This window comes from Dama dama, chromosome 20 (assembly GCF_033118175.1).
Source record: "Dama dama isolate Ldn47 chromosome 20, ASM3311817v1, whole genome shotgun sequence".
Lineage (NCBI taxonomy): Eukaryota > Metazoa > Chordata > Mammalia > Artiodactyla > Cervidae > Dama > Dama dama.
Window position 1 is genome coordinate 40559019 of NC_083700.1, and position 18934 is coordinate 40577952.

Consider the following 18934-nt stretch of genomic DNA (forward strand, 5'->3'; position numbering starts at 1 on the left):
AAATTAGGAATGCTGTGTAACAGGTTTGCTTTTTCCTTCAAGAGAACCCAGTAGTTCTTTCCAAGAACTCCCATTTCTATAGGGAATTCTGGCTTTCACCTTTGAGAGCATGACTCCCATCTTTGATTCTGCAGTAGACATATGTATAGTTTGATTATACTCTGTAGTGAGCAAATAAGTTTTCACAATATTACTGAAAAAAATGCTTTTTAAAATTAAAAGAATAAAAGGTATATCAGTTATGTGTGTGTGTGTATATATATATATATATATATTTTAAAAATCCTCTTAGGCTTATATATTTCATAAAAAGGCCAATTTTGATTTGATAAAACTTCAATTCACTTAAGAAATATACATTTATAATAATAGAGCAGTGCAACAGAGTAGGAAAAGAAAGTATTCTTATATGTTATTTATGGGACGTGTTACTTTTGCGACACTGTCACTGCATGCAGAACTATTACTAGAATAATAAATGTATCAAGAAGCTACTACCAATGATTTCTTTTCATCCTTTTTCTCTAGAGTTAAAATTAGGCAATAAAAATTATGCTAAACTGATAATAAAAAAATGATAGACAATACCTAGTTTATTTGTTTCGGTTAAAAGAGTAAATGTGCCAGTTCAACTGTTGAACTCTTAATGAAATGATTAAAACAGTCTACCATTTCTTTCCATATTCAAAAGGTGATAATTACTTTAAAATAAATTCAAAATTTACTGCCAAGTCAAAGGCCACGAAATGTAAAGTAAGTTTCAAATTCTACAGTTAACTTTGTGTGACAGCTAGTGAAAGTCATACCTACTTGCAAATCCATATTTGACCTTTATGCTGATATTACTAATATGAATTTGTTCTTTGAGTCTGTACTAAAATACAATTTAAAAATATTAAATGATGCATAATGTTTTCTTTCATACAAATAATATTTTTCTCAAGTTAATTTTTAAAGGTAAAGTCTCAAATGATTTCCATTTTGTTTTTAAATCCTCTGTTTAGGTTTTTTAATGTTATCTTTAGTTACATTATTTGAACAATAGATGTTTGTAAAAAGTATCAGACGACTCTATTTTGGGAGGAAGATCAAGTTCTGATTATACATATTTAAAATATTCATATTTAATGAACATTTGAAATGAATAATCTTTTGTAATCTAAGGATTATCTCTTTTTTAAGAATTATAATTTAATTTTGCATATGTTTTCTTAATTCAAGAAAGTATGTTGTTTTACTCTTCATTTATATTAACATGAATAAATAAAATTAGGTATAGAATACAAAAATATATTTTTCTGATTTTATATATGTATATTTTATAGTATATATAAAATAATAAAACTTTTTTCTATTATTTTTTTTTTTCACTGTTGACATGAAGTAGAATTAGGATGTAATTTCATTTAGATGAGATGGCTGGATGGCATAACTGATGGCAATGGACATGAACTTGGGCAAACTCTGGGAGACGGTGAGGGAGGTGGAGGCCTGGCGTGCTTCAGTCCATGGGTTCCAAGAGTTGGACATGACTGGGTGACTGAACAACAACAGTGATACAACCAGGAGTTGTTTTATCTTTTTAACTAGTGTAATGAAAGTGTATTTTAAAAAATCATAAAAGTGGATACTTAAACTCTAGCATGTATGTATGCTAAATCACTTCAGTCATGTCCGTCTCTTAGCGACCTTACGGGCTGTAGCCCACCAAGCTCCTCTATCCATGGAATTCTCCAGGCAAGAATACTGGAGTGGGTTGCCATTTTCTTCCCCAGGGGATCTACCCAATCCTGGAATCGAACCCGCATCTCCTGTGTTGGCAAGGCAGGTTCTTTATCACTAGAGCCACCTGGGAAGCCAGTATAAATTCCAGCATAATTTAATTTGACAAAGTTGTTTAAATCCCTGGTAAGTTTACTTAAAAACTCAGTGCTTTTAAATTCCTTTGCCAACTACTGAACAACAAAGGCCTTTGCCATCTGCCTCTATAGCTGTTGACCTTCATCAACCCCTGAGGGAGTTCAGGGTGGAGTGAGGCACTCTGTGCTCCAGAGAATCTGGTGGGACAGGTCTTTAGATAGTTGGATGCTTTTAGGAACAGATTTTATGATCTAATCCTTTCATCTCCTCATATCTAGAGAAGCACTAAATCCCTTCATGGTGACATCAGATCCTCATGACTGACAAAAAAACCTTTTGAAAAATGAGTGCTTCATGGTATTGAACTCCCCCTTCACCAAAACCTTATATATCGTCTCCCCCACTACCCCTTTGGAGCAGTCTCTCAGAGCTATCTGAGATGCTGCCTCCCAGGCTGCAGTCCTAATTTTGCCCCAGATAAAATTCAACACACACACACACACACACACACACACACACAACTCAATGCTTTCAAATTCTTTATTTATACTTGGAGACAATAATTTTTCTTTTTCTTTAGGTCCCATTTGTTTAGTTTTGCTTTTATTTCCAATATTCTGGGAGGTGGGTCATAGAGGATCTTGCTTTGATTTATGTCGGAGAGTGTTTTGCCTATGTTCTCCTCTAGGAGTTTTATAGTTTCTGGTCTTACATTTAGATCTTTAATCCATTTTGAGTTTATTTTTGTGTATGGTGTTAGAAAGTGTTCTAGTTTCATTCTTTTACAAGTGGTTGACCAGTTTTCCCAGCACCACTTGTTAAAGAGGTTGCATTCCTTGCATTCCTATATACTAACAATGAAAAAACAGACAGAGAAATTAAGGAAACAATACCATTCACCATTGCAACAAAAAGAATAAAATACTTAGGAGTATATCTACCTAAAGAAACAAAGGACCTATACATAGAAAACTATAAAACACTGATGAAAGAAATCAAAGAGGACACAAACAGATGGAGAAACATACCGTGTTCATGGATTGGAAGAATTAATATTGTCAAAATGGCTATTCTACCCAAAGCAGTCTATAGATTCAATGCAATCCCTATCAAGCTACCAACGGTATTTTTCACAGAACTAGACCAAAGAATTTCACAATTTGTATGGAAATACAAAAAACCTCGAATAGCCAAAGTAATCTTGAGAAAGAAGAATGGAGCTGGAGGAATCAACCTGCCTGACTTCAGACTCTACTACAAAGCCACAGTCATCAAGACAGTATGGTACTGGCACAAAGACAGAAATATAGATCAATGGAACAGAATAGAAAGCCCAGAGATAAATCCACGAACCTATGGACACCTTATCTTTGACAAAGGAGGCAAGGATATACAATGGATAATTTTTCTTTTTCTTTTCTATTTTTTTTTTTTTTATCATTTTTTACTTTCTGTTACCCCCAATGCCTCAGGGATATTTACACATGATGATACTGTCCAGGTGCGTTATAACCTGTGATTACCCTGAATTCTAGCTACTTGTCATATTAAATCAGTCAATACTTCCACAACATCTGCTTAATACCAGTTCCTTGACATAGTTTGACATTACCCATATTATGAACAAAAATACTTGTTTTGAAGTGCTTTTCTTTATTCTGCTATAGATAATACTTGGAAGATATTTTAAATATAAACAGCTAGTAATTATCAGTCTATATTCATTTCTAGGACTGCCACAACCAAATACCACAGGCTGGATCTTAAACGACAGAAATTAACTTTTTCACAGTTCTGTTTGCTTGAACTCTGAGATCAGTTCAGTTCAGTTCAGTCGCTCAGTCATGTCCGACTCTTTGCGACCCCATGAATTGCAGCACGCCAGGCCTCCCTGTCCATCACCAACTCCCGGAGTTTACTCAAACTCATGCCCATCGAGTCGGTGATGCCATCCAGCCATTTCATCCTCTGTTGTCCCCTTCTTCTCCTGCCCCCTATCCCTTTCTGAGATCAAGATGTCAGCAAGGTTGATTTCTTCTGAGACCTTTCACTTTGGCTTGTAGATAGTCATCTTCTACCTGAGTCTTCACACGCTCTTCATTTTGTGGTGTCTGTGTCCTATTCTCTTTTTCTTATAGAAAGACTAGCCGTATTGGATTAGGGCCCAGCATAAAGATTTCATTTAATACTAATTCTATCTTTATATGTCCTATCTCTAAATACAGTCAGATTCTGAGGCTAAGAATTTAAACATGTGAATTCGGGGACACAAATCAGCCAGCCCATAACATTAAATCTAGGCAAGTTCATTTTGTCTTTAATTATCAGTGAAAAAAAAAAAAGAGTAATAATTATTACAGAAGTATGTGCTGTCAGGTTAAAGGGAAAATTTCTTTAAATTGATTGACTGAATGTTGATTCTTACTGATGCTTATAGCTTAGTTTGGCCACAGTTACATAACCTGACAGTTGGCATGCAGAGGAGCACAATTCAAAAATAAATAAAGGGAAGTTTCTTAAAAAGAAGACTGAACTTTTTCTAAAAACAATCCTTAATTATCATTTTACTTCATAGACTTAAAAGGTTGATCCTCCATCTTTCTCTTATGTTCTCTTATGTTTCTCAGTCAAAAAAATGCCTTTGCCTTCCTACTCTTGCACATACCAGAAACTACAAAACTGCCTTTCATTACTCTCTAACGCACTTCCTCCTTCTCTCCTTGCATATCCCATCCCACTCATCGTCAGTATCTGGTCAGTTCCCAAATTTCACACATGTTTTCTCTAATAAACTCTATTATCTTTTATTCCAGATAGCTTTTATATCTATATTTTATTCCATAGGGGCTTCCCTGGTGGCTCAGTTGATAAAGAATCTGCCTGCAATGCAGGAGACCTGGGTTTTATCTCTGGATCAGAAAGATCCCCTGGAGAAGGAAATGCAACCACCTCTAGTGTTCTTGTGTGGGCAATCCCATGGACAGAGGCGCCTACTGGACTATAGTTCACGGGGTCGCAAGAGTCGGACACTACTTAGCAACTAAATCACCACCACCACCATCCTTTATTCCCTTCTTCCTATTGCTGCCTTAGTTTAGTTTCTTAGTGCTTAAGTGCAATGGATTTCTTATGGAGTCTTAGGCTTACAAACTGGCTGCTTTAAAATCATCCTCCCTCATGTTGTCATAGCAGTTTTGTTAAAATGCAGCATTGATCAGTTTACTCCATGGTTCAAAGTCTTTGAACAACACTCTGTAATGTTTAGATTTCAGTTCACACACAAAACCTTTCTTAAATCAGTTCCTTCCTTAGTTTTCTGTTTGTTTTGTTTTTCTTCTATCTTTATCTCTTTTATCCCTCAATCTTCACTACTCATTATCACCACATAGGGCCATCCCTCCAACTATACAGCACTGTATGTCCTTTTCTAAGTTTGTCAGCTTCATTCATCCAAAGTTTTAAGATGCATTTTCTGTTTAATGCTATTTCTCTCTCCATCTTCTTCATCACCCTAACTCCTATTTGCTTATAACATACAGTTAAGATTTTCCCAAGAAGTATTTTATAAATGCATTAATACCCATTGAGATACCTACATGTTGGAAGTAATGGAAGTAAGGATGTGCTTCGGGAAATATGGAGGCTAGCTGATTTTATAGAATACAGTTGCAGTGTGTGCTTTACTCCAGGCTTAGGGGAGATGAAATTTCTAATTTTCAAAACCTTTGAAATTAAATGAGACACTAAACAACAACATGTATATGCATGTACAACCAAAAATAACAAACAATAATTGTTAGGATATAGGCATTATATTTTAGCTTTGAATTGAGGATATGCTAATACTTACATAATTTGTTGTGATAAAAATGTGTCAGAATACTTTTGCAATGGAAGTTACATTCAGAGGAACCATATCTTTATAATTTCGATTCAGTTTTCTTACATTTATTTTGCTTTCCTCCTCCCGAATCATCCTGTCTATAAACAAATGCTATAGTATAGACCCAGACCTAGTTGGCGCAGCTGTAGATAGCAAGGTAATTGCATCAGCTCTGCTTTAATTTTGGCTTTGTGGGTCATTAGAGGAGGAGGATGTCTTTTTCATATGTTGTGTGCAGCAGATGCCAACTTTACTTGGTAACTTCATCCTATTCCAGTTATGGAAATTTTTATGACTATTGAATCTAAATATTTATGGTTCATTCAACCTGTCAGGATGCTTTTGTTTGTCTACAGACTGTCTCATAACATGTCATATGATTACCATAAAACACTGTAGAATACCTTCTGGGAAAAAGAGCACTATAGATTTTTAACTGAATTTTCCAGTTTCTTTCCAGTAGTATATTTTATGGCTGAATATCAAACACCTGAATAAAGAATTTATAGTGGAAATAATGGCAGGATTCCATTTAATGAAGTGGAGTGCCTTAACTAGAATAGTTAAGTACTTAGGAAACCAGTATTCTAAAAAATATGCTATTAAAAATACCATATGGCATACAACAGACAACTTTTTTGTGTTTCAGTAAAAGCTGCATTTAGTTTATTATATCATCTGTAAGTTAAGTCTGAAGTTTTAATTTCTCAGTTGTGTCCGACTGTTTGCGATCCCATGGACTGTAGCCTGCCAGGCTTCTCTGTCCATGGAATTTTCCAAGCAAGAATATTGGAGTGCGTTGCCATTTCCTATTCCTGGGGATCTTCCCAACCGAGGGGTCAAACCTATGTCTCTTGAGTCTCCTTTATTGGCAGGAAGATTCTTTAGCACTGAACCACCTGGGAAGTCCAAATGGCTTGCATAATTCTGAGTAATTAATGACAAAGCTGGGGTTCAAGAATTAGAATTTCTAATTGAGATCCTCTAAGATGACAGTATTCAAGATGTACTGAATGATGTCCTTTTTATAAACAGCAGAATGAAGAAAATTCAAATTTCTCTGTTACTGGTTATTTGTTGTTCAGTTGCTAGGTCATATCAGACTCTTGTCTACCCCATGGACTGAAGCATGCCAGGCTTCCCTGACCTTCACTATTTCCGAGTTTGCTCAAACTCATGTCCATTGAGTCAGTGATGCTATCTAACCATCTCATCCTCTACCATACCCTTCTCCATTTGCCTTCAAACTTTCCCAGCATCAGAGTCTTTTCCAATGAGTCTTTTCCAGCTCTTTGCATCAGGTGGCCAAAATAGGGGAGCTTCAGCATCAGTACTCCCAGTGAATATTCAGGGCTGATTTCCTTTAGGACTGACTGGTTTGATCTTGTTGCGGTCCAAGGGACTCTCAGGAAGTCTTCTCCAGCAACACAATTTGAAAGCATCAGTTCTTTAGTGCTCAGCCTTCTTTATGGTCCAACTCCTACATCCATACATGACTACTGGAAAAACCACAGCTTTGACAGTACACGCCTTTGTCGGCAAAGTGATGTCTCTGCTCTTTAATATGATGTCTTGGTTTGTCATAGCTTTCCTTCCAAGGAGCAAGTGTCACCATGGTTGCAGTCAGCCCTGCAGTGATTTTGGAACCCAAGAAAATAAAGTCTGCCACTGCTTCTACTTTTTTCCCCTTCTATTTGCCATGAAGTGATGCGACTGGATGCCATGATCTTAGCTTTTTAGTATTGAGGTTTAACCCAGCATTTTCACTCTTTTCTTTCACTCTCGTCTAGAGGATCTTTAGTTCCTCCTCACATTCTGCCATAAGAGTGATATCATCTGCATATCTGAGGTTGTTGTTATTTCTCCTGGCAATCTTGATTCTAGTTTCTGATTCATCCAGCTGGGCTTTTTGCATGATATACTCTACATATCCGTTAAATAAGCAAAGTGGGTTGCCATTTCCCCACCCCATGGGAAATCTTCCCAACTCAGGGATCAAACTCGCATCTCTGCATCTCCTCTATTGCAGGTGGATTCTTTACCTTTGAGCCACTGAGATTACATGCACTTATAAAGAACTTTCTGAATGAATGATTGAATAAAATGACTAAATAACTGAAAAATTATAGCTAAATCTGACTGTGGAGAAATTTCTTAATTCAACAAAATTTATCTTAAGGATTATCAAGCATTGTAATATGTCATGTTAGTGAAATTTTTATTGGCAGATGTGTGTTTTTGACATTTTAATTTTAGTAATTTTTCTGTTACTAATGATACATTCTAGATGCAGATCTTAGTGTTTGGCAGTGTGTGCTTAAATGATAGGGTGTTGAGCAAACAAGCAGACAAAGACACTAAGAAGAAAAAAATTGGAAATTAGATGTCTATGAAGGGCACTGAAAAGCTTCTGTAATTTCTTGGGTATCTATTAGGCCTGTGTGCATGTTGAGAAAAGGCCTGAAGAGACCCTAATACCTCAAATATTACTGAGCTTTAGGATCTGTATAACAAGAAATGAAATCTAAAGCATAGTTGTAAACTGTTGAAATATTAAAGGTGTACTCACACACAAATACACACTCAAAGACTTGGCAAATAGTGGAAGTTTTTTAAGGAACTCTCTGTTCAATCATTTACTCATCACTAGCCTAGTTGAGTAGAGACCTCAGTGGATACAGAAAACAAAGAATATTGACTTATAGAATTACTTCAAAAGATCACTAGACAAGCAGCAAAAATAACCGCACACAGAAATACCAAGCATTGAGGAGAAGGCATAATGGAATACGGTTTCCAAAGGTGATATTTAAAATATGCAACTGTCAAGAAAAAATTATGGGACAGGCAAAGAATCAGAAAATTATGTCCCATACAAAGGAAAAGCAAATCTATGTCCTTGAAGACATGACAGATATTGGACTTACAAAAGACTCTAAGTCAGCAGTTATGCGTATATTAAAAAAAAACCCAAAAAACTAAAGGAAACCACAGAATAAGAACTAACTGACAATATGGAAATGATGTTTTATCAAATAGAGATAAATAACCATTGGATTTCTTTTAAAAGAATAAAATAGATCTGGAGTTGAAAATCAATTGAGACTCCTCAGTATGAAGAAAAGAAAGAATAAACTTGAAATAAAGTTTACAGAGTATAAAAGACCTATGCGACACCATCAAGCATAGCAACACAGACATGATAATGAGTCCATTTAGTTGAAAACATGATAGATAAAAAAAGCTAGTCCCAATCATGACATATGAAATGTCCACTTGTTACCAGGGGCTGGGGGAAGGAGAGGTAAGCAGTGACTGTCATTGGTTGTGGTGTTTCTTTTAGGGATGATGACAGTTTCCTAAAATTAGATATTGGTGATGGTTGGAAAACCCTGTAAATGAACTGAAACACTGAACTGTACACTTTAAAAGAATAAATTCTGTATATAACTTTTATCTCAATAATGTGATAGGGATGAAAATATAGATTTATGAGCCATTAAAATAAATGCTAATTTTAAGAGTATGCATATAGAGTGCTTTTTAGACAGAAGAAAGCAATGCAAATAGAATTAACTACCACACTACAGATAGTAGCCATGGTATTTAATAAAAGATTGTGGGCTAGAATTAAATAATTTATACTCTTTTCTGGTTACTTTTCACACGAGTTTGCTTGTATATTTTTAAGTTATAAATTTTGTTCTCCATTTTATTACAGTTTTAAATCTTAACCATTATATCACACTCTCCAAGGGCAAGGATTATATCAAATTTATGTTTGCACCTCCCATGATACTATGTTCAGTGTCTTGTGTATTGTGCTTTTTCAATTCACATTTGTTGATGAATAAATGAATGCTGTGTCATAAAAGTGCTGTGAATTCTTTCCTATTACTCAGTTTTAGAGATGTTTATAATTTTCATCAGGCTCTAAATAACATATGCTAGTCAGATGTAGAGAAAGCTATAATAACTCGGAAATTATTCAAAATGAAATCAGGAGTTTTGTGAATCAGACTCATGTTCTCAAACTTACAGAAACTTGAATCACCAAGTCAAATGGATATTAACCCAGACATTTTTCCGCGTCTGGGTATAATTCTAAATTAATATGATCATGACCCATAGATTTATATCAAACTAGCTTCATGTCAAGTGAGACCCATGCAGAAATATTCAGATGACTTCAAGAGCAAAATATTTGATTTTCCTCTTATTCATACAGTTTCCAGAATGTCCTGAAAGTAAAACTCTTTAGCTAACCCTACTATTATTTCTAATCTTTATTTTATTACATTTAAATTTTTTTAAATTTATTTTTCATTAATTTTTATTGGAATATATTAAAATCTGATTTGTTAAATAGTTGTGAATTTCTCTCTCAATCCTATAAGATTGCTTTCAACATTGAAATGTAAGTGATTTTTCTTCTCAAATATTTGAAAATGAACAACACTATGTCTTGGGTAAATCTTTCTCTGGATATATGTGTATTCGAATATGCTAAGTAACCATGTTTGTTTCTTGGCAGGGGGACATCCAGCAGTTGTTGATCATAGGTGACCCCAAAGCAGCATATGACTACTGTGAGCATTACAGTCCAGACTGTGATTCCTCAGCTCCCAAGGCTGCTCAGGCTCAGGAACCCCAGGTCGATGAGGTGAGGAACCATGTAAGATCAGGGCACGTTTTCTCATTCCAGTGGTAATGACATAGTTTGCAGTTTCAAGTTGTGTCTCTATTTATTCACTTTTAAGTAAACTATACCTTTATTTAATAGTGTTTTAATGAGCGACTAACACTTTCACTCTTTCACTAATATTTCAAAGGAGATGCAATTTGAAGAAGATTTTTGATGTTTGTTTCAATCTCAAGTATTTTGTTACTTAATTTCTTAGAAAGATAGTTCCCTTATACAGTGTATAGAGGAGGATTTTTGTTTTAGAGGGAGATGAGAAAAGAGATAATTTCTCCAACATTTATTTTTTCTTTGTTACTTTTACAATTAAAGCAACCTCATGACAAGGATAACTATTTTCTAGTGTACTTGCCATATCTTCAAGCCTTTGACAATTTGTGCAGATGAAGGAAGGGATGTTAGTGCTATCTTAAAGTTTTCAGGCTGTGTTGAATATTTAGAGACTCTTTTTTTTTCCATTTCTTATATGGTTATGCTGCATTGATATGTAAGTTTTCCTTTTCTTGCACAAGACTTGATACAAAGAGCAATGGAATGAAAAGCAGTATGAACCGATTGCAGTAACTAGATGTTCATATGCTTTGATTAATACTGCATTAGTTTATTTGAAACTCCAGTGTGAAACCATTTTCCAGGCTGTTTTTGCAAGAAAATTCACCATAATGAAATTTGATCCTATTCTCTCTCAGATAAAAAATATTTACATTTAAGTTAGCAATAGTCATTTTGTCAGACTTGAATATCCCAAAGAACAAAAATATAGTACAGTGTACCTTTTATGCAAATTTTTAGGTAAAATTTGTTAATGTGGATTTTCTGGAAATTAAAAAGCAAATTCTGGAAGGAGTTGAGTCTTTACTTGGCTGTGAAACTTTATTTCTTTTTTAAGATGAAGAGTTTAAAATTTTAGAAGTTGGGGTGGAGGTTTATAAACATCAAGATTATTCTTATCTTTGAAAATAACTCAAATAGCTTTCTTCTTGACTTTTAAAATACTATGAAGTACCATCTTTTGAGTTTTTTATTTAGAGCAGGTGAAGACCTTATCTCTTAGTTTTAGTTTACTGTTATTTCTGAATGAGAATTAAATTTGTGTTTTACTAATTTTTGACATTACTTTTCTTTTTAAGGTATGTTAGTGAATTCTGTTGTACTGACTTTTTCCATAATTTAATATTAAATTTTTTGAACCAGAATAAAGCTTTAAGAAGCTAAAAGGAAAACAAATATGAGAGAATAAAAGAGAAATTACTTGGATATTTGTGTTTGCCTATCTCCCAGCTTTCAAGTGCTTCATTCTTTTTATTCCCTCATGGTTTATTAGAACAATCTGTGAATTCCCTCATGATTTATTAAAACATTCTAATATCTTCAGGTTTAGTGTTTTTATATCTTAGACACTATGTGGAGACTCAATATTAAAATTTATAACATTTAGTATATATGTTCAAGACAGATGAGATTTATTAATATTTTGCTCCTGTTTTAAGAAAGATAAGTCTTGTTCTTTTTAGCAACAGATATGGCTCTGATTTTTGGAAGAATGAAGGTATGCATTCTTATTATATCACCTTGAGCTGTTTTATTTCCATGTTTTAATGCTATTATGTAAGGTAAGCTGAGTTATTTTAAGACAAAATAATAGTTTTAACCATTTTTATCTTAAATTCATTAAAAAGTAGGCATTCCCTTTTTTACTTTAGCTGTTGATTCATAAATTTAACATTCTGCTGGTAAGTCAAATTTGTTTTTACTAGAAACATCTGATGAGGAAAAGTGTACTGCTGTGATAAGGACTGCATGAAAATCTTGTTGGGTGATCCAATAATAGCATCTCTTAGTTTCTGTATTGAATATGTCATCTAGAAAAATTTTTTTGAAGAATCAGCTCTCACTTTTCCCCCCAATACTAAATTACATTGATACTTCAGTAAGAAAAATCTTTTTTATTAGTACGAAAAACACCTGGTTAATAGAATTGTAAGCCATCCTTATATTACTTTTGAACTATAGCCATTTTTGTATCATTATACTACAAGTATGCATTTTAATAATTGTACAACAGATATTTTGCCTAGGCAAAATACAAATGCAATGTTACCAACACAATATAGTGCAAAATTAGAGCATCAAACATACATGTTGTACTTTATATTGCTTAATTTTCCATTAATAAATTTGTGACAATCACATATTATCATTCTGATTTGGATTAATAAATATCAATTTATTTTATAAATTAACTCAAATGTGTTTTCTTCAACTTGTGATTTTGTATGGTTCATATCTTCTAAAGAGCATGTTTTAATTCATTCTTAAGAATCAATTTTTATTGATTGGTTTGGTGTTTGGTGTAACATTGCATCATAATCAGAGTAAAATATAAAATGATAGATTTAAATATAGTGTTAATATGAAACTATTACTCAACTTAAACTTCCACGATACCATTTATATAGCGAAGTAACCAATATTAAAATTATGGTGGTTTGGAATTTTTCCACCATGTTAAATAATCCTTCTATCTTAATTAAAAAATTGGATGTTAAATCTGCATGTAGTTCTTTCTTAGTATATTGAATATAACACAGACTGCAATGTCCTATGTACAGTAGGGAATTAACATTCTTATCTTTCATATCAGTATAAAACATGAAAAGGAAGAAGCAGCAAGAGAAAAACACTTTTATAAATAAATTTATTACCTTTAATTTTTTGCACTTAATATATATCAGATATCTTAGTTCTCAGAGACACAGATATTTGCAATGCCACTATTTTTCTAACAACTTGAAAAAGAAAAGACTTAACAACATTTCCAGAAAAAGTCCCTTTCTCCTCACATATTTTAACTTATGCTAGGCAACTCCCAAATCGTAGGTGAAATTCTATCACTGCACATCTTTTTGCACATATTCATCTGATTAATTATAACTAGTTCTCTCTTCTTTACCTGTCTTTGAGGCGTCACAAAATTCTGTAGTAAAAAGGGAGAATCATTTCCAAAAACAGGTTGTAAAGCTTCATGTAGACCAGCAAATTCCTTCATGTAGACCATGGTGTCAATACCCTTCAGAGGAGATGTTGTTTAAAGAAATAAGGAGAACAGAAGCAATGATTCTTTTCACTGACTTCTGGATGGCTCTAAGAAAAGCATGTGCTTTCATGCCTAGGATAGTGAGCACATTACTTCCTTCATTATTCTACCACCACAGCTAGTCTGGTTGATCTCCGTGTAGAAAAAGTTAAAACAGAAGAGAGAATTATGGAGGTTAGAAGAGGTTTCTTCCTATAAGGAAAAAAAAAAGAAAAACATGATATAAAAATAGTAAAGGTAACTGGCTACTTTGAATACCAGGCTTCATTCAAGATGTATTTAAGATGCTTTTAAATTGTCTATTTTTATAATCCTTTTTGTGATTGGTTTGCAATATGTTTCATTATATGTCTTTATGAAATTTGCGTTCATTTGCATTGCTGTAGCTAATAGTGCTTATTAGAAGGTCCAGTGATCACAAGTCTCTAAAAGACATGGTGTGAAGAGTTATTTTTCTGGTGCATTGAAAGGGAACCATTGGCAATTTTAAAAGGCCAAGAGAGGTCCACTTGGGATATAATTGAAATTTTACCAAATACATAGGGATTTCCAAATAGACTGCTTTTAGCATATATGTGTGTGTGTATATATACATGCACACACATATGTATATATGTACCTAAGTATATATATACATAAATATACTAAACATAATATATGTACATATACATAACAAAGGTATGTATACATTTACATAAAGATATGTTATAAATAATATGTGCATATATATTAACATTTTAGCTTATTGATTTGCTGCTTAATAAATATTTTTGCTATATATGACCTTAATAGATTTACAGTTATTTTGATTAAAACCAATAATATATGTTTAAGATTAAAATTTCAGTAGATATATTTGGCTTTGAAGATGAACATAGTTTCCTCATAATTAAATATTAATTGTTTTTCTCATCCCTTTATTGAGAAACATATTTTTCTCTCTTAATATTTTTAATGAAAAGCAATCTAGTATTCCATCTTTCAATTTGAGTTACATTTACATGTTTTAAGATACCCAAGTGTTATGCTCTTTTTCAATAGAAAAAACACAATACTTGTAAAAATTTACAGTGTGTTAAGTATAAACAGATCTAATTTTGAATCTTTTAATGGTTCCAACTGTGCTCATTTTGATCTTAAGTTTATAACAAATTAGTTATTTCTGAATAGATTTTAGATTTTTTTTCCCACTGGTTCTATTATTCCAAATAGATACAGAATCATTTCATGTTCCTTCTGTTCCCTTTCATTATTCTCTCCCCTTTCCATCCCACAACTGATATGAAAATTATTTCATACTTGGAAAGACTTTTTACACATGCAGTTCAATGAAAAACAAAGTACCTATTGAAATTGCTATAAATAAAAGAGGTTTGTGTAGCAGTTTCTACAAATCCAAATTAACATGAATATTTAACAACTATGGACAACAACTATGTCCAAGTATGTAACTGCTATGTTTGAATTAATATTAAGAATTAAAAGTTTGAATTAATATTCTAAACTTTTAATTTCCTCACACTCCTAACCACTGTTCTGCTCTTAGAAAACCTGCTTTATCAGTATTTTATTATACTCTGTATATGATAGTATTACTTCTTGTAACACAAGTAATATTTAGATAACAGTATTTCCTTGTCTCTTAACTTTACCAGTAAAAAGTTAAGAACATGATTCCCATTTTGTTAATAGTATTACCAGCAACTAACAAAATTGCCTGATATTTTTTCCTTTGCAATGTAGTATGCACCTGAGGATATAATGGAATATGACTATGAGTATGGGGAAGCAGAATATAAAGAGGCTGAAAGTGTAACAGAGACACCCACTATAACTGAGGAGACAATAGCACAAACCGAGGTAAAAGCATAGTAGAACCTTTGTGTATGGTGTCCTGGTATTTGTCATCTTGTGGTTCCTTATTGTCCAGTCTCCCTCAAACTTATCGTCGATCTTTCATTCATCTCATTTCTATGACCCAATAACTGATTTTTATTTGACAGTAGTAGCTGTCCTGAAGGAATGATGCTTGATTTGCTTTGCTTATTCTTCCTTTCATCCATGCTCTTCATTTCCCTTTTTATTTTATTTATGTTTTCCATTCCATCTTTCACCACATTTTACAGAAAAAGAAATTCAGTTTCAAAATGAAGATGAAGACAGTGGCCACTAATTCAAAGGAAAAGTTCAAAAAGTTTACACCCCCTAAATCTGAAAAATTTGCATCCAAGAAGAAGAAAACTTATCAAGCAACAGCAATGGCCAAGCTAGGGGTAAAGGTAGCAAAGAAAAAGCAATCAAGATCTCTCCTAGATAAGCTGGAAGATCTCTGATGATGAGTCATTGTCCTAACCCAACTAGATAAATACTCATTTGGCTAATACAATATCCTAATTAATCATGCTTTCCATAGATTTTGGATTACCTTAACATTTTTACTAATTACTTTTCTTTTGAATTCACTATTAGGCAAATATTGTTGATGATTTTCAAGAATACAACTATGGGACAGAAAGTTACCAGACAGAAGCTCCTAGGAGTGTATCTGGATCAAATGAGGTAATGTTTGTAGACAGTATTAAATTACAGTTCAAATTTTTTAAATGTGCAATAATTCTTGATATGTTTTACTCTGGAAGAATCTATAACCTCTGAAAAGTTTGATGTGTTTATTCCTTTACTGAAGTAAGAGAAACAATAGCACTGGCTCACTGTTACTAAAAACAGTTCGTTTAAAATTAATCCCAATTCAGGTTTGCATGACTCTGCTTCATGCAAATGCCAAACTGATCAAACTGAATTGGCTGCCATCATTTTCTTGATTGCTCCTGGGATAGAACAAGCTTCTCAAAAATGTTGTGATTAAGGTTACTCACAACATGACCTTTTTGTGAGAAGGAAAATCCTCCAAAAAAAATTGTATCATCAAATGATACAATTAAAATTTACACCATCTGACCAATAATCATGCATTTTTATGACACAAATACTTTGAGAAAATATAGTCTTAGTTGATTTTAATGTTTGTTTACATTTTCAAACTTAATTATGGTTAAAATAATATATCTTAACTTTTCCCAGTCCTTTCTATGAAAATATTTCAGTATATTCAGGTACAAATTAGAACGATCTTCCTGAATTTCATATTATGCATATATTCCAGTTATGAGAAAATAAGTATACAATTCAGTTTAACTTTGTTAAATTTCTTCACACCTGGTATGAGGATTAACTGAATCAATTTAATTAAAAATTTTACATCACATGTGTCCCAGTGGGACTTTACATGAAAAAACATATTTTAGAATAATAACATTTTAGGGAAAGAACAGATTTCAAGTCCAAATCTTGTCCAAGATAATCCAAATTAATCAAGTTAATCATTTTCCAAAAATGGTTATCTTAAGATGTTTATTTACATGTCCAAATTTTCAACTTTTTAGCTCAGAGCTATAAGCACAGTACTATTCTGATTCTGGATAATATGTACTCTGTAATGATAGTATATCCTCATTGTCTAAGAATACAAAATATTATGGTTATTGGAAATTTTATTTTAGTTAACAATTGCTGAATTAATCATTAGCCACTTTTTTCATTCACATGACTTTATGTAACATACTTATTATTAAGTATTATTCTATTATATAGATTTGCTATGTCATAGCAAACAAGTTATTTCAAACTGAAATTCAAAAGTAGCAAGATACATTATTTAATCTGAACTTCATCAAAATCATAGCATGACCAAAAATTACCTAATGAATGTTATTCAGATTTATGATATTAATGAGTAATTATTTATAAAAAGGAAATTATACTAGTGTTATTTTTCTGTATCTCTGTGAGTAGTTTTGATATAATTATATCACATTATAGTCTTAATATAATTTTACTTTTAAGTAAATAGGCTCATACTCTTTATGAGACTATATAGTGATCTATTTTATTGTATTAAATTCTGAGGATTATAATTTATATTTTCTTTGCTTTAAAGAACTCTTTGTGATATAATACTGCACTAAATCCTTGGAGCTCTGAGTAAATATTGCAATGATAAATCTCAATATTGGCATTGATATTTTATTTTTTGGATTGAGAGTCAAACTTATATAGCTTTTCTGATAGAAATTATATTTCAGTATGAGGTTCTGTGAGATCTGAAAATTAAGTTAAACTTTAACTAAATATTACATATATATATTATTTGAGTCAAATTATAAAGTAGATATCAGACTGCATAACAAGTTTTTTCCAATGAACAAGCAAATACACATGTTGAATCTATGTGAATATTTGCAGTTTATTGACAAAGGTGCTTTGAAAGCAATATTTTCTTGTGCATTCCAATGTACAAAAATATTCCTTTCAATGATGTTGAAAGACTATCTTTCCCAGCCTTCAGACTTGCTTGAGTAGTACTCAAACCACTTCCCATCACACGCCATCAAACTGTATTTGCAAATGCTTACCTTGCTTTACTAACAGTAAACTTCATTTCTCCAATTCCTTACAACATAAATTAATAGCCAAATCCAGTTGAAGAAGTATTTACTGAAGAATATCTAACTGGAGAGGATTATGATTCCCAGAGGAAAAATTCTGAGGATATGCTATATGAAAACAAACAAATAGACGGCAGGGACTCTGATCTTCTGGTAGATGGAGATTTAGGCGAATATGATTTTTATGAATATAAGGAATATGAAGATAAACCAACAAGCCCCACTAATGAAGAATTTGGTCCAGGTGTTCCAGCAGAAACAGATATCACAGAAGCAAGTGTAAGTCAGTATTATGCTCCGTGTCATTGTGTGTCTTATTTCTGGTGTATTTTCATGTTCATCTTCATGTCTTTTCAGGTTTAAAATATACTTTGTTCTTATATAAATCATGAATGTTGATCACTACTAAGAGACCTTGATAGATTCTTCCTCATGGAGCTCTCAGGCCACACTACTGGAGTGTTCTTTCGAAAGAATAATCCAAATTTTCTTAGCACTGATAAGATTAAATCAGTCATTGTCATTCTGGATACCAAGACTATTTTCTAACTTTTAAACAGTTTAATTGACCTTTCTTACCTGGTGAAGTTCAGTAGTCCACCACATTAATTATCATTTTACTGTTATGATTACTAGTATTTAAACATTTGAACCTCTCTACTAATTTCTTCCCACTACTTCTATTATTTTGATTTTAATTTGAAGGCACGTTTTGTTTATTGCCTTGGAATAATAGCTGAGGTCAACAAATATCATTATTTTTGTATAATGTATCTTTAAGAAGCAATTGTTCAATCTCACTCAAGATTTAGCATTAATGTTCCTTGTGTTTTCCTTTGTATATTTTCAGCATTTAAAACTTTAATTGCTTTCTATGTTAAAAAGTA

At 32.7% G+C, this 18934-nt stretch overlaps 1 protein-coding gene across 2 annotated transcripts in view; it reads left to right on the forward strand.

The window, feature by feature from the left end:
- COL11A1 (collagen type XI alpha 1 chain) overlaps positions 1-18934 on the forward strand; it is a 211970-nt gene that overhangs the window by 55218 nt on the left and 137818 nt on the right. Inside the window, exons 5-8 of one of the 2 annotated variants that reach the window (XM_061121276.1) lie at positions 10278-10406; positions 15286-15402; positions 16012-16101; positions 18072-18326. In XM_061121276.1, coding sequence (XP_060977259.1) covers positions 10278-10406; positions 15286-15402; positions 16012-16101; positions 18072-18326 — 591 coding nt within the window. The remainder of the gene's footprint in view (positions 1-10277; positions 10407-15285; positions 15403-16011; positions 16102-18071; positions 18327-18934) is intronic. The other variant, XM_061121277.1, reaches the window with a different exon arrangement.